The following is a 22852-nucleotide window of genomic DNA, read 5'->3' as shown; positions in this document are numbered from 1 at the left end:
GAGGTAACACCCTTCTTGGCAAAAAAAATCAACAATAGAATAGGCCTCCTGATGGTGTGAACAAACGACACCTGCAGGCAGCGATCAATAAGACCATCAATGTCATTAAAGAACTTCCAAAGCCTCCAAGGTCGATTACCTCTATCCTGGACCCATGAAAGAGCAGTCACAGAGTCTGAATCAATCAATAAAGAGACTGAATTGATCCAGACAGATTCAAGAAGAGTTTCAAAGCTGTGCGAATAGAGATTAACTCAGTAACATTCAAGTCAAGGCACTCAAGGTGTCCATGGAAGATGCCACCAATACGAAAAAAGAAAAAGGCCAGGTCTCAAGTTTGGGCCTGTATTTGGATTTACAAGCTTGAGCTATCTTTTTCTTTAAAATAAATGGGCTGCAGTTTAGAAGGGTCCAGAATAAAAAATGAAAATGAAAATGAACTGGTTATAAAAACAAGTTGGGGTTTCAATGTGACCTTAAAACTAATTTGACCTTGGAAGGATACAAATTGAGTTTTCAGAAATTATAGTTCTAAACCCAAAGAAATATGGTCTTCTACAAAATAAATTTTATTCAAATTTTACTCTTTTAATTATTATTATTTTTAATTTCCCTTTTTAACCCTCGATATTCAAATATCTATCCTACCATTTCAAAATTTAAAAATTAAGCTAAAGTTTAAAATTAATTTCAATTTTATTGCGATTCTAATTCAATTTATCTCAAAACTCCAAATTTTCAAGAAAAAGATAAATTTCCCTTCAATTAGAGCTCTGGTTTTAAAATTAAATATACCACAATTTAAATTGAAAATTGAGATAATTATGCCTGGGAGTGCAAAACCATCCTATCTGAATCACAACCCTTGGGAAGAATTAGGCGTCCACAATCATCTTCTTTTAATGGGGATACAAATTTGTTTTTTCTCCGATAATATTTGCTAATAATAAAAAAATGACTGATAACTCACACGCTTATATTTTTATATAATTTTATTGATAAATTAAAAAAAACCATATAAAATATCATATACTAGTTACATTTAGGCATGGTGCAACATTACCAGTTAGCAATGTGTGGCTATTTTAACCATCTAACCTAAAAAAATTAATATTTATAAAAATAACCCTGGTTCAAAAATATTCATCCAAATGACCTGAAATGAACAATAAATTTGAGTTTTGGGAACCCAATGTCTGGCACCCCTTAGTATTTTGGTCCCATGATTGCTTGATGATTGTGTCAGGTTTTAAAAAAAATGATTATTTTGATTTTGGGACATGAATTACTGGCATCAGGGTATTTTTTTTAAACCGTATTATACTGGTATACTGAAATACCAATATTTGAAAAAAAAAAAAAGTTTTGGGTTATGGCCATCTAATGGCCAGCACCAGAGTACTTTTTAAAAAAAATTGGGTGTTGGTAAATAGATGGCTAGCACCAGCACCTTTTTTGTGTCCGAAGACCATTTTTTTTCCTTTGGCACACTGATAGCCGACATCACTTTTTTCGGGTCCTGAATTTTTTTTGGGACATTGATGGATGGTACCAACTTTATCAAATTAAAAAAAATTGGATTTAGGATACTAATGGCCGGTACCAACTTTATCAGATATATATAGGTGTTTTGTCTTCCAACTGAGTTTTTGTTTGCTTTTTTGTTTGCTTTATTAATTGAAAATCGAGATTAAAAATATCAGTTTTTTCTTTGTTGAGAAGGAAGCAAAAATTTTTGAAGATGAGTTCCCATTTTGTTTGTTTATGTTCATTTCGATGGAAAAATGATAAATACAACTGAAGAAGTTTGTGTCTTTTAAAGTCGAAAAAAAAACTAAGAAAAAACTAAGAAATGAGATTCAACAAGCATGTTTCACTGGCAGATTTAAAATGAAAAATCAGTACAAAGATAGCTACCCGTTGTGGGAAGCAAAGGTTGAAACTGTTTTACAAATTTCTGGTTTCAATAAATTAGTTCAAGTTCTCGAAAATGGAGCTTGAAAATGATGATGATTTATGGACAATGATAGCAATTTATTGCCCCCTGAGATGGATAATCCCAGCCCAGTTGAGTTGTTCGAGGAGATAGCTGAACCGGATCCCATTCAAGTTGTAATTCCAGCAAGTCAGCGTTCTGGAATTGATTTTGATCTTAATGTCTACTGGGAAGATCAATTGGGTTGTGGAAGGTCAATGCCAACTCCCGAAAATCCAAACATTGGTGGATGTTCGTATAACATCCCAAACTTGTGTACTAGTCTAGGGATCCATCCAGAGGTGTTGGCCACCATAGAAGATGGTGATGAAGGGTCCAATAATGATGATCAGTCCCACCGTGATCCTAACGATGATTTCAGTGACCCCGATTTGGATGACATCCCTAAAGACATAAACGAGGAGGGCCCGATGGAGGGTGAAAATGTAAACTCCCATTTGGCCGGAAACACGGCCCGGGTATAATTATAAGAATAATCCAAAGTCCTTCATGACTGACGTAGATCCTGATGCAGCTCTTGCACGCGAGTTCTCGAAATATTCAAACATTGTCCTGGCTTACCTACTTGATGAAGAATTCGACGGTGAAGAGTTGTTCGTATGACAACAATTCAATAACAAGAAAAACTATTTACATGCAATAAAACAACTTAGCTTGAAGTTAGGTGTGGACTATAAAGTGATGAAATTGACGCAGTCTTTATACGTCGGAGAATGTTGAAAAGCCTCAAGTGGGTGTAACTAGCGTGTCTCAGCCGTGTTAATGCAACAAACTCAGATATGGATGATAAGGAAAATAGAATGACTAAACACATGCACGCCTGCTCGTATGTCACAAGACTATCGAAAGTTAGATGCAAAAACCATATGCAACTACATCATCCCTTTGGAGAAAGAGTCGCCTACCATTTAGGTGTCGGTCCTTATTGCGGACATGCAAGCTCAATTCAAGTACAACATGTCGTACCAAAAGGCATGGTTGGCGAAGTAAATGGTGGTGCGGGAGTATGTGCTGGGGACGGTGACTGATTTGCAAACACTGTCGTATAAAGGTTCAAACGGGGAGATACAACTAGGGAAACGAGTTTTTCACCAATTTTTTTGGATGTTCGAGCCATGTGTTAGGGCCTTTCCTCACTGTAAGCCGATAGTGCAGGTGGACGGAACTTGGTTGTATGACAAGTACACATAAATTAAATGAAATGAGAAAAAAAATAAATTTAAATGAAATGAAATTTGAAATGAAAATATAAATTGAAATGAAAAAAAAATTTGACAAGACATATCATGACAGGCTTGTCAAAATGGGCCATCAATTGGCCGGCACAAGTCAGAGCCGAAGTGGCAGGTGGCCTTTGAATGGCCGGCACTAGCAGGCTAGGCCTGCTCCGACGTGACCCGACTGGTCAGGGCCTAAAACTTTGATTTGAAAAAAATTAAATGAGAAAAAATTTGAATTTAAATGAAATTTAAAATTTTGAAATAAAATGAAATTAAAATATAAATTGAAATGAAAAAAAACTGAATATGAAAAAGAATAAATTGAAATGAAAAATAAATTGAAATGAAATGAAATGTAATTTGAAATGAATCTAAAACGAAATGAAAGTTGAAATGAATATGAAATGAAAAAAAAATTGAAATGAGACAAAAAATTAATATGAAAAATAAATTGAAATAATAAAAAAATTTTAAATGGAAAAAAAATTAAATGAAATGAAATGTGAAATGAAAATGAAATGAAATGAAATGAAAAAAAAAATGATAAGACATATCATGACAGGGCTGTGTCATGCCTACGTCAAGCTTGTCAAAACAGGCCACCAATTGGCCGTTACCAGTCAAAGCCCAGGTGGCAGACGGCTTTTGAATGGTCGACACTAATAGGCTAGGCTTGCTCCGACGTGACCCAACGGGTCAGGGCTTAAAACTATTTTTTTTTCACTTTTACCCCTACTCAGCCACTATGGTCTCCTACTATAAATGGCATACTTCAACCCAAAACCTGATCACCACAGTCGATAATTTTCACTCACCGCCAACCTCTGTTGTTCACTGTCGATCGTCGACTACCAATCACCCTCCAATCATCTCCGATCACCGTCGTTCACCGTCGACCACTTGATGGATCCTAATGCCCTAACCCGTCGGGTCACGTCAGAGCAGGCCTAGCCTACTAATACTGGCCATTCAAAAGCCGCTTGCCACCTGGGCTTTGACTGGTAACGGCCAATTGGTGGCCCGTTTTGACAGGCCTAACGCAGACCCGACACAGTCCTGTCATAATATGTCTTGTCAATTTTTTTTTCATTTCAAATTTAATTTAATTTTCATTTCACTTCATTTTAATTTTCATTTCATTTAAAATTTTTTCCATTTAAATTTATTTTTTTCTCATTTCAATTTTTTTCATATTAATTTTTTTTGTCTCATTTCAATTTATTTATTTTTTCATTTCAATTTATATTTTATTTTCATTTCAACTTTTATTTCATAGATCCTAATCCTAATATTCTTTTAAATGATGACAACCACATTACTAAAAATGTGAATAAGGTAAACGAGAAAAAAATTGTCCCGTTTAATTTGAAATACTATGATAAATTGTTTTTTAAACGAGAAATAACATTTTATATTTATTATAAACGCAGGATCAGTAGCAAATTGTGAGACCCTAGTTGCATAATCCCGATTATTTTTCCGATCAAAGAGTTTTATCATATTTGAACGTCACAGGTTTTGGGGTAGCCGCGTACATTCAAATATTTGAGCTACGGGGTGATTTAATATTGGCCTTAGTTGAAAGATGGCGCCTAGAGACACACACGTTCCACCTCTTGTATGGGGAGGTCACTATCACACTGCAAGACGTAGCAGTCCAACTGGGGCTATCTATTAACAACATAGCAGTGTCGGGGTCTGGAAAAGTGCTCGATTCATGGAACACTTGCGAGCGGTTACTTGGTAGAGTGTCCTCCAATGATGAGGAAGGAAGATTAACCGGTATTAAATTTACCTGGCTAAGAGAAAACTTCCAACATCTAACGAGCAGTCCAACGCAGACGGACATTATCTAAGCTGCAAGATCGTTTATTCTGGAACTTATAGGTGGGGTACTATTGTCGGACATAAATCAAAATAAAGTCCACATCATGTACCTCCCCTTATTGGAGGACCTCGAGAAAGCCGGAAGATTTAGTTGGGGCTCTACAATATTGGCATGCTTATACCGCGAGCTTTGTCGAATGACAAAGCCGTCTACGAAGACCATGGGTGGTTGCTGCCTTCTATTGCAATCTTGGGCATTATACCGAATGCCATTTCTAGCATCAGTGAGCCACCAACCGTGTCTGTGGCCACTCGTGAATAGGTAAATTGATAATTTGATTTTACCTTTTGTTTTTTAATTGTATAGTATAGTATACTCATTTTTGCATAAAAAAATAATCAAAAATTTTCTTTTTTTTTCCAAATGAACGACTGTACCGGGAATCGAGCGATCGTTCATCGTACTCGTGTACCGTATGATGATCGAGACTTATTCCGGGGATGATGTAAAATACACTTCCGAATATTTATTTTTTAAATACAATAATTCCACAAAAAAATTAACTAATAACGTGTTGTCTATATTATGCGATTTCTGTGGATGTCATATGTCGAGGAAGGGATCGTGGCGCTCATACCATTATGGGTTAGTGAGCAACAACAATTGTTCGTGTCAAATGTTTCGTTAATTCATTTTCATATGGTGGAGTAGCACGATGGGGGTCGGGTATTGAGACAGTTTGGTTGCGCGCAACCTATCCCGAACCCTCTCATTGATATCAAAGAAGTCCACGACATAGACAAAAATGGTTTGAGTCGGGACGCAATAAATTGGGTGGAAAAACATGAACCGTATATCTTTCTGTGGAATGATCAACATTTGAGGCACCCTCCCTTGTATGTCTTAGAGGGAGGGTTCTCTCATACGTGTGAGTATACAGAATGGTATATGGCATACGGGAAGCCCTTTATATTCCAAGGTCGTTATATGCTTCTCTCGAAAGACGTACGACCGAAATCTTCCCGATGGCAACGGAGGAACGCACGACCATACCGTAACTAAGTTTCGCCATTCAGGAACACCGATACAAATTCTACCTCGAACCCCGATCTTAAGCCCCAATATGTAGCATCTGGGTCATCATCATACCACTTGGAGCCAGAGACCGAGTCACAATTTCCTTCATCATTCGAGGATATTTTTGGCGACGACCCTGAGCCTCAACATTCGACACACTTCGGATCGTCCTTATACCACTCGAAGCTCGATCAGGAAGCACGTACACCTATTATTGAGGATATTTTTTCATCGGCACCTCCGGTCACATGATACTCCTTAACTCCTGATTATGGTGTATATGATTATACTACTTTTCTAAGTACATTGGACGAGACACCGGAGGCCGGATCAAGCAACTATCAAACGCCTCAGTAAGAGCACGGCATCACCGACGGAGGCAGCCAGACCATTACACACCAGCGTCGGGGACATCGGCGGGGTCATAATAATTTTGATTTTTATCCGTAAATATTTACTTTATTTTTTAATTATTTTATTTTTAATATAAATTTAAATTTTTCTAAAATAATTATTTGTTTGGATAAATGACTTCAAAATATTTGATAAAACAAATATATAATTCGAAAAATTAATAATACGTAACAAATTAAATTTATAGATACAAGAAAATACAAACATTCTAGAATATTAATACGAAAATATAAAATTCAAACAACAAACAATACAGACTAAATTAAATTTACGACCCAACAAAATACAAACAGATGGGTCAAATTAATACACAAAATTTAAAATTCAAATTAAAAATAATACGGACTAAATTAAATTTACATATACAAAAAATACAAACATTTAAAGAAATTATTACACGAAAATATAAAATTGAAACCACAAATAATACTGACTAAATTAAATTTACAAATATAAAAAAATACAAACATTCTAAAGAAATAATACAAAAATTTTGAATAGTATTTTCTTCACAATTAGTCGTCTTTTGCATGAATCAGGTCTACGTTATATCAGTACCCCACCTATAAGTTGCGAAATAAACGCTCTTGCAGTGTAGATAACGTCTATATTTGTTGGATATCTTGGTTAGCCATCTATGGCGTAGAAAATTATCCAACCCTTGATGGCATAACCTTTACGGTTGACATGACAGTATATAATTCAACCCCGAAATTCGATTGTACACAACAAAAAACTCCCATATGCAATCTACTACAAAAAAACTAATTTGATAATACAATACAAAACACTCTCATTTTGATGACTCTCTCAAAAAAAATTTTCTCATCCATTGGCATTATCAGAACCCAAACCAACCCCTATATGTAAGGTGAGGAGGGTTCCGGTCATCTGATTCTCAAAATTAAGAGATATTTTTTTAATACTTGGTGTCGGCCATCAGTGTCTCAAAACTAAAAAAATAATAATAATTTGATAAAGTTGGTGCTGGCCTTCAGTGTCCCAAAAGAAAAAATCGGGACCCGAAAAAGGTGGTGCCGGCCATTAGTGTCCCAAAAGAAAAAAAAATTGTCTTTGGACCCGAAAAAGGTGGTGGTGTCGACCATTTATTGGCCAGCACCTAAATTTTTTTTTAAAGTACTTTGGTGTTGTCCATTAGATGGCCATAACCTATTTTTTTTTCAAATACTAAATACCAGTATGATACGATTTAAAAAAAAATACCCTGATGCCGGCCATTCATGTCCCCCCAAAAAAATATTTTTTTAAAGTTTGACACAATCATCAGAGAATCATGGGGTCAAAATACTAGATGGTGCCGGCCATTGGGTTCTCAAAACTCAAACTTACTATTCATTTCAGATCATCTAGGTGAATATTTTTGAATCATGGTTATTTTTATAAATATTAAACTTTTTTTTAGGTTAGACAGGTAAAATAACCGCAATGTGATGTTTACATGCAACATATGTTGAGGAGATGTAAGATGCCATCCCATATCTTCGCTTGGTGCCTTTTGGGAACTCCTCGCCTGACGGCATTTTTTATTCGTATAAAATAAAAAAAGATAATTTTTAGAAATATAACTAGTATGTTACTAATTGCATTATCAAAATTGAATCTACCATAAATTAACGATAACACTAAAAATATGAAATAATAAAATTGATATATAATTATTTAATTTTAATAAATTAAACCGTTAACTAAAATTAAAAGTTAAAAATTGTGAAATCCAGGATGATGGTTAGTTACACAATAATCATAACTTTAATAATAATATAAAAATAACAGTTAGACACTGTTGTTTAAAGAGGAGGCATCTCCTACCAGGATGTATAACTTTAAAAGATAAAATCAAAATTGATTAGTAACCATAGAAGTTGTTTATGACAATAAAAACCAGATAAACTGTAATTTCAGTTGAAAAAGAAAAACATTATACCCATATCTGCAGTTAATAAACAATTAAATATCATCGTAGACTTAATAATAAACCTTTCCGACCAAAAACTAATACAAGATTTAAACATATAGTTAGACAAAAGTGGTCCTCTAATAATTCTCCAGAATTAAAGTTATTGCAAAAATAATAACATAAAGCCGACAAATTTCCATCCAAAAAGACGTAAAAGAACTAATAGAACAACCTAAAGCTGTAGAAAAACAAACCATAAACCTAATAACTAATTTTCAAGAGGAAATTAGAAAAGAAATAAAAGATTTAGAAGAAAAAATAAACAGTTTAACAGAAATGTTGGTCGGTCATTAAATGAGTTTTAGTAATAATAAAGAAATAGTTTTATACAAGAATACAAGAGAGGGATTTTCAGGAATACAAAACAACGATTTTATTTCTAGGCAAGATAAAAGTTGTTAGTCCTTGGAGTAACTCAGTTGGCAAATTTACAAGATAAATTAGAAGAATAGGGGATTTTTCATTAAATATTGACAGGGGAGCTCAAACTGCAGGACTACCAGCTCCTGTGCCAGTGATACCTGACATAGCAAATATCAAGAGAACACTAGACATCATATCCACCTACTATTACTGCCACTTATATTAAGAAAGATATTATTTTAATATTAAGGGAATCAGACAACAATAATAATAAATTAAATAATTTAATAAATAAAATTCAAGACTGGTTTAGACAAGTTTTAGAACCTAGTCAAACCACAGTTGGTAAAAACTATACGGGCACATTTGGTTCGCCGTATTGGATTAGAGGTGTAATAGCAAATCAACTGTTTGGTTGAATGTAATGGAATAGAGGCGTAATAGTAATCTTGTGTTTGGTTGAATGGAATAGAGGTGTAATAGCATAATGGAAAAAACTAAAATGACTAGAATACCCTTAGCATAAATTTGTTTTCATAAATGATTATTGTTATTGTTATTTAAATTTTAATAAGATTATTATTATCAATAATAAATAATTTAATCATATTTAAACATAATTATTATTAAATATATTTTAATTAAAATATATAATTTAATAAAATTCTTAATAATTAGCAGAAATTTGTTTTGGTAAATTATTATTGTTATTGTGATTTAAATTTTAATAAGATTATTAATATCAATAATAAATAATTTAATCATATTTAAACATAATTATTATTAAATATATTATAATTAAAATATATAATTTAATAAAATTCTTAATAATTAATATTCTTATATGAATTTACTCAAATCATAATATATGATACTATAAAAGAAAATTTGAAATAATTAATATTAAATATATTTTAATTAAAATATATGATATGATAAAATTTAAAATAATTATAACTAATAAATTATATTTTATGAATTTGTATAATTTAAAATAATAATTATTACATATAATTTAATAATAATATATAATTTCATAAAATTCTTGATAATAAATTTTCTTATATGAATTTATACAATTTAAAATAATTAATATTAAATATAATTTAATAGTGATATATAATTTCATAAAATTCTTAATAATAAAATGTTCTTATATGAATTTACTAAAATCAATATATAACTTGAGAATTATATTCGCATAAACATAATTAACTTATATTAAGAAAATGTTAGATGAAAATGAAATTGTACATCATAATCCATATGTTATATAGTTTTACAACATCAAAAGTTTGAACATTGATATTTAATGGTGAGAAAGAAATCTTGACCCATTCCAATCGAAAACAGAAGGTAAACTAAAGAAAACGATCATTTGAGTTGGATGATCGGGAATTTTACTCAAAGCATCATACCGCTGATCGTCGGTTAAACCTTCAATTGACCATAAGGCTGAATATAAATTTGAAGCTTTCTCTTCCATCTTTTGATGTTCTTCTGACTGCTGCTGAACTACCACCTCGAAGGCAATACTCCTACTGATTTGATCGCCAACGGCCTTGATGTTTTCGGCCAACAAAGTGGCAGCCTCATCAAATGAAGAATACACATTATCACGAGCATCAGATTTCTTCTTTCTCTTGTTTGAAGATGAGGAACCCCCTTGGTCTCTATCTCCTCGCGGATCCGTACCAGAAACATCCATGTCGTCTAAAGAGACGTCAGCTTCGTAGTCATAAAATGTGTTTCTCTCTTCATTCATATCTGTAGTACGTACATCATCAGCATGTATTTCTTCAAGAACATCAGCAGCTATTTGAGCGTCTTTCCTAGTCGCTCGATCTCTTGCGTATATGGCAGTAAGCTGGTTGTAGTAAGGGAAAGAACGATGTTTGAACCGAGAGGCTTCTTTGTGACTCTAAAAAAAATGAGGAAATCATATTAGTTATAAGTTTTGTAAAAAAACAAATAAATACTTGAAATACATTTTACCTTTACATAGGATTCCCAAACTGCATCTTCAGCAACAACGAGCTGCCTATGCTCGTCCCAACCAAAACCGCTATTGTTTTGGCCATTAAGCATGTCATAGACGACTGACCATTCCCTTTTTAGGCACCTAATCCGAGATTCAATATTTGGTTTCGCCTTCAACATTGCTCTTGGTAAAGCCTTTTCTAGCATTTTCTCTACCTCGTTTAAATAACCGGCTTTGAACCCGGTATCAGCATTAAATGTTCCTACATTGTGCAAATCCACCATGCAAGAAACCAAGGTTGCATCTTCTTCTGGAACCCATTTTCTTTTGCTTCTTCGAGAAGCTTAAGAAGAAGCATGTGATTGTGGAACACCTGACATATTTATCTTAAGAAAAAAAACAAATTAACATTATTTACTATTTTTAATATAATGAATCAAAAGGTGAACAGTTTATAATATTATATCGTTAGTTCAATACTAAATTTAAATTTATAACACATGCTGAATGAAAAGATAATTAAATTATAATTCAAAAAAGTTTAGTACAATACAAAATTTTAATCAAACACCACCAAAGTTTCATAAACTAGATACATAAAATAACATCAACAAATCAATTCAAACTCAATTTGTCCCTAAACCTAACTAATTTCTAGATGCTTGCCATTCATCGAACATTTGGTTGGCTACTTCTATCCTCCAAGTAGCCCAAGCATTCGATGGATGAATATTTGTGATATTCGGTTCATCGTCATCCACCACATTAGTAGGTAATCCTTCTCCCACCTCCGCTTCAATGGGATCAATACTCATATGGGTTCGAATAAAATTATGGAGCAAACAACATGCAATAATAATTCTATTGTGCACCCTTACAGGATAAAACGATGGACTCCTAAGTATTCCCCATCTAAGTTTTAATAAGCCAAAGCATCTTTCAATAATATTACGTGCTGAGGCATGTTTCATATTAAAAAACTCTTACGGAGAACTTGGCTGATAACCCTGACGCCACTCGTTCAGATGATATCGCTGTCCTCTAAATGGTGCAAGAAATCCCTCACAATTTGTGTATCCAGCATCAACTAGTTAATAACAACCTATAAAATACTTTTTTTTAAAAATGATTAATTCAGCACACAAAGTTTGATCTTAATGAATAATTCAAATTCCTCTAACTATACACTTTACCATGAGGAACTTTTAGACCATGTCTTCTACTAATGGCATCTCGAAGCACCCGTCCATCGGCAACTGAACCTTCCCAACCAGGAAGAACATAAACAAATTGCATCTCAGGTGTACAAACACCTAGCATATTTGTTGCTATGTCACCTTTTCGCTTCGATATCTAGGTTTATCAACTGTTATACCCTAATCTTGATGTGGGTTCCATCAAGAGCACCTAAGCAATTCTATATCACATGATATAAAACCTTGAGTTAGAATACTAATTTAAATCTAAGTCAACTAAATGTTGTACAAGCTATATATAAAACTCAGTCTAATACCTTAAACCATTTCCACCATGTGTCAGAAGAATAGGCTGTAATTGGCTCCGGCTTTTTAAATAACACATCTTGTAAGCGTATGACAGCATTTAAAACACTATGAAATGCTCTGCTAACAGTTTCCCCGGACCTTCTAAAGTGATGGTTGATAACTCGATTTTTCAGGTGATGGGATATGATATGTAAAAACATTGCTACTTGCTCATCAACAAGCATGTTTCTTGACGACTTCAATCCCCCTATCGATTCTAACATCTCACATAGTTTAAAAAAGGCAGTTCTATTCATCCTAACTTGTTCAATACAAGTCTCATCACTAGCATATACAAGCCTTTTCACATAATCCCATTTTGCATAAAAATCTAAGGTATAAGACCTAATCATTGGTCTATAAGTCTGTAGGCTAAGGCTGGCACCCATTCTAAATAAGAACCAAATCGCAATCCTACAGATTTCCAACCATAGTGTCAATGCAATACCAATTCTTTTACGCCTCTCACGTTGTGCAATTAAAGGCAGACGGGCCATTACTGCAACATATTAAAATTAGAAGACACAATCAATAAAACATCGACACTTGAAAACAAACTGAACCATTATTAGTGCCACTGCTATCAAAGAAAGTAGAAACAATTTTATTTATAAACATGCTTTCGCTTAATAGTACTTTACGAAATTAGTTGATTGTATCAATCATACATATTTATTTATATTTTATATTTTTATTTAAAAATAATTTATTAGTTTATTTTGCAATTTCAGTCTCCTCCAAACCTTTAAAATAGTACTTTACTTAAATTAGTTGATTGTATCAATCATACAATGTGGTTAGTATTTTTCAGAAGGAAAAAGAAATTTTCTTTAAATTTCTCCTATTCATCTTATTTATAGTGTGTGACTTGTCATATAAAATAATTGTAATTAATGTTATGCATTTTAATTGACATAATTGCCTTTATTTTATTGGAAAAAGTCTAACATAAGGTGTCAACGTTTGTATTTTTTAGTTTTATCATTTTTGGATTTTGTGTTATTGGCAAAAGCCAACTTTGTTACCAATTTATATACCTATGTTATTGCTCAAAAAGCTCCAAATTGGAGAAATAACATTTTAGTCATAACCTATCCAAATCATGTTCCAAATTTATTAAAATTATGGCAATATAAAGCATTATAGGACAAATTTATAGTGATTAAAATAACAACTACGAAGAATATAACATCAACAAATTTGAAAATTGTTATAGGGGCATAATTTATTTTATTTATTTAACACGTAATAGCAATTTATTGAGATACATATCTTTCTTCTAACTATGCAATTTGTGTGTGTGTGTGTTTTTTTACATTACTTTACTGGTTTTATTTTTTATGTTGTATTTAAATTAATTTTTATATTATATTTATTTTAATACTAATTTTGTTCTATATTTACTTCACTTATCTTTGTGATTCAATTTTGAGAAAATTTTGTGTTAATATTATGTCTCAATTATTTATATTTTTACATTATTTAATATAATGATTTTTTGAAGAATGATATAATGATCGATTTAAAATAAATTACATGTTTATATTCATTTTTTTTCATAATATTGTAAATGTATATTAAATTTACATATTAATAATTCATTTTATACAAATTTTAACATATATTCATATTATTGGGAATGATTTTTAGGGTGAGTTAAAGCAAGAAAGAGTATACGTATGAGAAATATATTTTTACAGCATGAGGACTTTGCGATGAGAACCACGACAACAAAGAAGTAACGGAATCAATTTTGAGAAGGCATTCAATATATACAGAAGGGAAGGGGTATAGTTGATCAAAAATAAAATCTATATACCTATATATAAAAGAAATGTCCAAATGACTTTCCTACTGCTCACACGTGGCTCTCTCACCATATTCTTCTTCTTCTTCTTCATTTTACAAAATGGTTAAATTTCAACTTTGGTCCCTCTAATATTATATACCTATATATAATTGAACCAACTGCCAGACTTGCTTAGCCTTTTATGGGAAACCAGGAGGGTTATGTACTGGTTAAGTATAGATAGAAGAAGGTAGGGTTTTTATGTGCAATAGTGCGTTCACTGAATTGATTTTATGTGTGTCAAGTTGACAATGTTTTTCTACCCTGAACTGTTGTAAGGTTGAAGAGTAATGCTGTTTTGAGTTCATGATAGCTTCTCTATGCTTATGCTCTTATTTTTGTCATTGAAATTTATCCTTATTTATTCATTTTTTTGACATCAATGACTAACAAATCAAGAACAAATAAAGTTCCAGTTTCACATTGTACTGACTAACAAATCAAGAACAATTTCCAGCAGACAATCAAAACAATTTCCAGAACAAATCAATAACAATATCAAAACAAATTGCAACAATTTCCAGTTTCATCTTCTACACAATAACAAATCAATACAAATCAATAATATTTCAAGGGAGGATAACCAACTGTTGACCATATAACTAAAATGGTCTTGAACAAGAAAGAGGGGCTGTAGGTGCTCGATGATTCTTCTAAGGAGATGCTAGTAATCTTATAAAACAAGTGGTGTCTTTGCTTAGTTGAATATAATGTAATTCTAACTGTAATTGCCGATGTGATCAAGAATCCTCTACCTATCAAAATTTGCTAGATTAAACCGATTCAGATAAAGGATGATTACCAACGGTATCTATGCATAATTACGCACAATTAGCATGTTCCATTGGAAAATATTGTTCTAAACTATGACTCTTTTGTTGCAAAGAAAGCCTACCGTGTTATGAGGTTGAGTCAATTTTGGGCATATTTCAGCAAAGCCTACCATTATCACCACTGCCTCTAAAAGAATAACAGTCCCTTACATCACTGCAATCTTTTCTATACCAAATTTTCTTACACCTTTAAATAGATATGGTTTGAAAAAGGAGTGGAGAAATAGTGGGGATTTTACATATAAAAAATAAATAAAACTTTGAACTCAAGGCAACAAATTTTGACATCTAAACTAAGGGATCAAAGATTAGATCCATTTTGTCCACTGCTTCGTAGAAACATCCATGCAATGCATGTATATCTACCCCTCCCTACACCAAAAACCATATATCCTAAAATGCCATTAAAGTCTAATCTCCTCTTTCTTTATCTATCGCTATTTATCATATTTACAAGATTTAATCAGGAATAAGCAAAAAATCGATGAAATTAAAAAATAATCCCAGCACTGTATCTTCCTTTGCTAAATGATCAAGAAAATAATAAAGGGATTCAATGATAACAGAGACAGACAACTATTTAGAGTTTATATACATAAAACATAATAATAATAAAAATGAAGAAAGCATTCTTAAAAGGCTGCAATATGGAGTTCAAAGAAAAATAGTTTCTTCAACTACCACGTATCTAAGATATGTCCTAAAAGATAAAATGATTGCATAACATTAGGCGTCTTTACACTTCATTCATTATCTTTGAGTATTGGCAACAATGTCCAGCATAAAAGAAAAAGTCTCAGTTGGGTTTAAGTAGCAAAGCTCACCAATAAGATTCGAACGAACAACTAATACTAATTTTTTATTCCCAACTAATATGCATGTCAAAGACAACATCAATTACAGTTTTCTACAAGTTGCATTCTACAAAAAATAATTAATTAATTAAATAAAATCAGACCTATAATTCATACCTTGCATCTAAGTAGCTTGAATAGTGATGCAAAAAATGAGTAGCACCTCAATTGTTTTTGAAGAGTAAATTCTTTAACACCTAAAAGTTGAGAAAAGAACAATTGATTGAAATATGGAATTTTAAGTTAATCACCTCACCGAAGATTCAAAGAAACATTAACCACCAAAATAGATGGAGTAAACCAACAACGCACAAATTAATGTAGAGAGTGAGACTACAAAGAATAAAACATGAATAAACTCAAGCGTTTTTACATGAAATTTTAATATGGAAGTATCTTACTTAGGTGACTAACTAGAAGGTCAGAAAAGAAAACAAGAGGAAAAGAGAACAAAGGGGAGACGCCATTTATGGAGATGCTCAACCTAAGTTCCAAATTACATAATCACAGTTAATGACAAACACGGATTGAAACATGCTAGGAAGTTTAGGCGAAAATGCATTTTGCATCAGATTGCATGCCAATGTCTTGTGCCCTAACATAGAAAGAAAAAAGGGTAAAACAATGGGGGGCTCAGGCTTGTTTATGTAAAGTTGCACATCAACTGAGAAAGAAGAAACAGAGATCAGGCCCTGAAAGTGCAATGAAGAAGACACTAACAAGACAACCATTAAAACTCAGTACAGAGAGAAGAAGAGAGTTAGAACAATTACAGGATAATTGAGAGCAAAAGAGAGTTAGAAACCTTTACCTTTCAGTAGCACTAACCTGGAAACCAACCAATTGAGAGCAATCGAAAGAGTGACACAGAGAAAAAGAAAAGAAAAAGGTCGACTGGTTGAGAAGGCAAATCGAAAGAGTGACTGGTTGTAAAGAAAAAGAAAAGAAAAGGTTGAGAGACAGAGGACCCTAATATCGGTCGAAACTTGAGCAAATCGACAGAAGGTAGAACGAAGGAAGAGGCAACGGAATGGGGAAGCCAATCGGGAGGGTAAAACAGGGAGGGTAAACGATGCAGCACCTAATCTGAGCAAAAGGGCTGTATTACAAATCGGTGGTTTTCACCGATTAGATCTGTATTGTATTACACGCGTATTAGAAACACATTGAGCCAAACGACAGAATAAAGAGGGATTAGGTGGGGCCCACCGATTAGGGGTGTATTGGCATAGCCAATACACCCAACCAAACATAGTGTAATAAATACGATCCACCGCATAGCTTTATAATAAACGATAAAAATGAGCTTGGAAAAAACGATTAAAATGTTTAAGCCCTTTTTAAGACAATCTAGAACTTTATACGAGGGCTCTGGTGGCTCAGAAACTAATAAAGAAAAGGAAAACGATATATTTAAATGAGTATTTAGTACTAAAAAGAAACATGAAGAAATAGAATTAGCAGAAACCTTAGACATAGAAAAAGATGTAGAAAATTTTAAACAAGCTAATCATAAACATTTTAGTCAACATATAGTGCATAAGAAAGGAAGATTTTGGGAAAAACCTCAACTAATACAAAAAAACATCAGAAACCCCTATAAAATGCAGAGATAACGATACAATAATAATACCAGAAAAGTGTAATAAGCGTAATTTGCCCAGCCCATAATATAAAAATCAAATCAAAATATAAACCAAACAAAAGATTAATAACAGTCTACAGTCCAAATACATGGGCCCAACGTGGCCCAAATCAATTAACCTAGCCCAAGCTTATACCCAACTAAGCCCGGTCCAATTACTATGTGGCCCAAAACTAAAAGAAACCCTAGCATCAGTCCTCCTTCCAGCGCCACAGTCGAATCCAAAGGCTCCCTTGCGCGTGCTGCGCCTATGCGTGCGTGCATCTCCTCCGCACATGTTTTCGGCCCTCTCTTCACACGTGACAGGCCTCCGTACACTTGCGGCTCTGCCTCCGTACCTCCACATCGACCTCTGCCCTCGTACACCTGCAAATGAGACGCAAACAACGCAGCAGAATAAAGCAAAAAATTGTATTTTCTTTTATTTTTTCTTTTTTGTTTTACTTTTTTCGGCCTATAAAGCAAGGGCCGGAACCTTTGTAAAGTTTTTTACGGACAGATAGAGAAAAATACCAAAAATATAGCAAAAAAATCAAAGAAAAAGTTGGCTGAACGTGATTCCTCCTTTTTTTCCCTCGTTTCTATTTCTTCGATGTTCGTTTATTGTTATTAACGATGGTAGAGTAAAATAGGGGAGAAAGACTGACCTCTGTGTTGGTGTTGACTGAAACCTCGCTCATTTCGTCTCAATCGAAGTTCGGGCGAGGGCTATGAGGCCGAAATCGGCGGAGCATTCGGTGATATGGGGCTTGGGTCGAAACCCTAGCAGACGAGAGGGGGGCGCCCCTTTCTTTCTTTTTTTTTTTATTTTTCTGTTAAGCAAACTAAGTTACCAAATTTTTTCTAGTTTAAATAGCATAGTCGCACGGCGTCGTTTTGAGCTAGGGTTAACAACCCTCAAAATAGCATCGTTTAGTCTCCAACCCGATGACCTGACCCTGAAGCGGTTGAGATCCGCGTGCTATGGCCTTGGTAGGGTTATTTGCGTGTTCGGTCCCCCTTCTTCCATGGCGTTTTCAAATCATTTTTTTTATTTTGTGAATTTCGCGCGGCATTTTGCTTTTGTTTCATCTGGGTCCAGATTATGCACTACGTTTTGGAGGGACAAAGATTATTCCCCATTTGGTCCCCTAAGTTATCCGTATGTTGCATTCGGCCCCATCTCCTTTGCTTTATTTTATTTTCATTTATTCCTTTTAATTCCGTTTTTATTTTAATTTAATCCATAATTTAACCTATTTATTTTAATCAAAATTTATTTCGATTTTTTTATCTTTAGTATATATATTTACTCATAAGCCAAGTATTATTTTAATATTAAAGTTTTAATATGGTTTTAAAGTTCATCATAGGCATTTTTAATGATAATATACTATTATTTTAAATTAGTATTAAATAAATTTACCATACAAATATTGTTATAAAGTTTTCCTTTCATTTTACATGTATCATTTGTTCAATTTAGCATACGATATATACTTTGAGTTTCTTTCCATGTGACATTTATTTGAAAATTCATTTATATACATTATTATTTCCTATAGCTTTCATTTCTAATATTTTGATATATTCGCATTCATTTTACTTGTTTTGAAAACTTGTTACTTTTTATTTATGTTATTTCGCTTAGCTCTTCTTTCAAAATCGATGATTAATTCGTTTAATTGTTGAATGTTGATATTTGTGTTCGCACGATATGTGATGCATATTATTGCCCGCATATGTATTATGTTATTTATTAGTGTTTGTTGTTTTTTGATGATTGTTTGGTATATACTTTAGCTCATTAATTATGGTTTAGTGTTGTATGTTAACATCCTATCGTTTTAATCTAAATATTTAATTTCATTAAAGCATTAAAGCCCTTTTTTACAAAAGTTTTCAAAAGTAACGTAATACTCGACATTTAGGATCTTCGAAAGGATTGAGCCCTAACGTATTGGGTTCCAATTCACCTCATTGAATCCAAATAATCGAGGATATGCCTTAATCAAAACAAAAAACTCATTTTCGGGAATTTGATACGACGTGTCCTAATCTATTGGATGCGATATGTCTTTTTCTCGAAATGAGGTTTTAAAAAAATAAGGGTTGTGTTCAATGCTAGGAATTTTGAGGAATTGTGCCCTAACGTATTGGGTTTCAATTTTTCATCTGACTTCAAGCAATTGAATATCCATTTTCAACCGTAAGAATTTTGAAAATCAAAATTCTCGAGGACTAAAAATGTCGTGTCCTAATGTATTGGGTATGACATTTTATTACTCTTTGATGAGATGGTCTTTAGCATTCATATCGATTTATCCAAGCATCTTTTGTAAAATTAATATAAATAAAAAATGAAAGGATCGTATTTAAAAATTTTTCAAAATTTCGACATTAAGACATTAAACAATCAATTCGTTACCAATTTTGGGCGTCACAAGGGTGCTAACCCTTCCTCGTGCGTAACCGACTCCCGAACCTGTTTTCTCAAAAATTCGCAGACCCAAAATCGTTTTCAAGGTGAGCCGATCACACCTCAATAAAGGATCAGTGGCGACTCTCAATTTTCATTTTTAAAAATCGATCCCCATTTTTTTAAACTTAAAAATGTTACGACAGCTTGGCGACTCCACTGGGGACATTTGAGAGTCAAGCCGTAAAATCGATTGCTTTTTGTCTTGTCGTCAAGAATTGAAAATTCGATTTGAAAAATTACGATCCTTTCTGTGCATTTGAGTGTATGATTATTGTGAACTAGGTTTTATAACTTAGCATCATATTGCATGAAGACTGTTTAGTCTTACCCTTTTAAGTGGGAGTGAGAAACTAGTCCTTCGTGAGGTTTTCACCTCCGTGCAGGATAGTGGACCACTTCCGGGATACATCCGTACCTATGTCTTCGTGAGATTTTTATCTCCGTGCAGCCATAGGGAAATGTGTTCTCCTGAACCGAACTAGGTCCGTATGAGCCTATAATGGGTGAGGATCGAGGAATTTGCTGGTTCGGGTACCTTAACTCTAGAACCAAACCGCATATAGAAAACCCTAGGAGCCCACCCTTGATTATATTGCGGAAACCCTAGCGGTTACCCAAATAGGTGTTTGATGTTTTTTTTTACTTACTTGAAGTTGTGTTTCTATGTTGCGCTAACGTATGGTGCTTTTTTTTGCTTTGTTTGCATATCATTTCATATTCAAAAGAGTGTCGATTCAAGTTCGATTACTAAATTAGAAAGCTTGGCATGGAGAACGGATTTCTTGATAAAGTAGAGGACAATGCTGCTGTCCGTATGTGGTCAGAGAAAACACAATTAGAGAGAGGAGATAGTCTAGCCGGGGGATACACGTCGGAATTGTGGGACTACGCCCGTATCAGCGTAACGCAAAATAGCCTTTAGGAATTAAAGGCAATATGAGATCATTGGAATGACGAAACTAAGCAGTTGTTCAGCTCTAGTTACGGGGATTTGCCGTATCTACTCGACATTAAGGTAGATGAACATTTGTTTCGGGCCTTCGCTCAGTATTGGAACCCAGCATATAGTTGCTTTACATTTGGAAAGGTTGATTTAGTACCAACTATAGAAGAATATATAGCTTTGCTTCGTTGCTCGATGATCCAAGCTGATAAAGTTTGCTCTAGAGCCGTTAATGTCCCAACCTTTGCGAAAAAGTTGATGAACATCACCGGAATGAGTGAGCAGTGGGTCACAGCACGAATCAAGCAGAAGGGGAAAAGTAAATGCATTCCTTGGAAAAGCCTGCAAGAGCTGATTTTGGCACACCCTGATGCAAGGAAAAAGGTCGACGTTTTTACTCTGAGCATTTATGAGCTAGTAATTTTTCCTAATGCACTAGGGCACGTAGATGAAGCAGCCACAGATCTCTTTGACCAACTTGATAAGAGGGTTACACCAGTTCTGACCATTTTGGTAAAAATCTTCAGGCCACTGAATACGTATAGAAGGACGGGTGAGGGCAGATTCATCGGATGTGTGCAGCTTCTACTTCCATGGTTCCACAGTCTTTTTTGAAAAATTTATAAGGTTTCGTATCGAGTCTTCTCTGAAAACTATTCTCCATTAAAAGAGATAGCAGCTACACCAAGGAGAGATGACATCTCGAAAGAGAAATGGTTGGCCATTTTTTAGAATCTTCATGAGGAGGACATTGAGTGGAGACCCCCGTGGTTACTTCCGGATGAGATCTTGTACCGATGTGGTAATTTTGATTGGGTCCCATTACTTGAAATCTGGGGAGCTGTTGGTTATGCTCCATTGATGGTGCTAAGGCAGTACAGGTCAAGGCAGTTTATACCTGCAACCCAAGGCCTAGCTGAGTCCGAATTCTCATATAAAGACGATGGCTATAAAAAGAAGATTCGAGAGATAACCAGGACATGGGACCAAACTCGACGGATAAAGAGATTAGCTGTAGGCCCGATGACGACTCCTGAATATAATGAATGGTGGGTTAGAAGGATTAATGATAACATCCCAAGGTCAAGTCAAGGAGATAGTCAATCAATAGAAGAACATTTGCGGGTTGTTCCCTCCGAATTGGAAATTATGAAGCAAGATTTTGACAAGAGGAATGCAGAGCTTGAAAAGAAGATTTAACAGTTGGAAGAAGAAAAGATGCACTTGGGATTAGATATGGATGTTCAAAAGTTAGAGACAGAGAAATTAAAAAAAGGTAAGAACAAGGCTGAGGAAGACCTGGACAGTTTGAAGACAGACTATAAGAAATTGAGGTTGTCAATAAGAACTGCTGGGTTAAGGAAAACACAGTGGCGTCAAGAGATTCAGGAAGAAAAGGTGAAGGATGATGGATGGGAAAAGAAATTTTGAGAGGTCCAAACGTGAAATGGAGCTTTAGAAAAGAGTTTTTTAGAAAACCGAAAGGAAAAATGCAAACTAAAAGACAGAGTGGCTTAGTTAGAAAGATCTCTTCATCAGTATCAAAGTCGAAATTCGGCAATGGAATTGAGGGCGAGCTTGGGCAAGATCGAAGAAATGAAAGGAAGAATAGAAGAGTTGGAATCGGCATTGCGAAGTTGTGAGATCCGGACTAAGTACTTGGAAACTAACGAAAGTCGTCAGAGTGAGCAACTTCATCGTCTTCAGAGTCAAGTTGAAAATAGAGATCGTATCTGGGAGGTAGCTGATCACCTGCAGACTTTGGCGGTACAAGCCGATGCACTGAGCGTAAAGTATGAGCTAGAATCAAGTCGGGGACAGGAATTAGCTTCATTACTTAGGAAAATTAAAGTTCTGAGCATTAGG

At 34.0% G+C, this 22852-nt stretch overlaps 1 protein-coding gene across 1 annotated transcript; it reads left to right on the top strand.

Annotated features, from left to right (window-relative positions):
* Positions 1-20809: 20809 nt before the first annotated feature.
* LOC105801086 (uncharacterized) lies at positions 20810-22186 on the top strand. Its single transcript, XM_012632420.1, has 3 exons — positions 20810-20944; positions 21011-21499; positions 21719-22186. The coding sequence occupies exons 1-3, from the start codon at positions 20810-20812 to the stop codon at positions 22184-22186; spliced, it is 1092 nt and encodes a 363-aa protein (XP_012487874.1).
* Positions 22187-22852: the final 666 nt, after the last annotated feature.

Source organism: Gossypium raimondii, chromosome 11 (assembly GCF_025698545.1).
Source record: "Gossypium raimondii isolate GPD5lz chromosome 11, ASM2569854v1, whole genome shotgun sequence".
Classification (NCBI taxonomy): domain Eukaryota; kingdom Viridiplantae; phylum Streptophyta; class Magnoliopsida; order Malvales; family Malvaceae; genus Gossypium; species Gossypium raimondii.
The sequence above is the reverse complement of the archived record's forward strand: the minus strand, read 5'-3'. Positions and strand labels throughout refer to the sequence as shown.

Coding starts and splice junctions, on each gene's coding strand:
- LOC105801086 (XM_012632420.1), top strand. CDS start 20,810: ATGGAGAACGGATTTCTTGATAAAGTAGAGGACAATGCTGCTGTCCGT. Junction 20,945..21,010: donor GGGACTACGCCCGTATCAGC/GTAACGCAAAAT, acceptor GAAACTAAGCAG/TTGTTCAGCTCTAGTTACGG. Junction 21,500..21,718: donor CACCAGTTCTGACCATTTTG/GTAAAAATCTTC, acceptor GCCATTTTTTAG/AATCTTCATGAGGAGGACAT.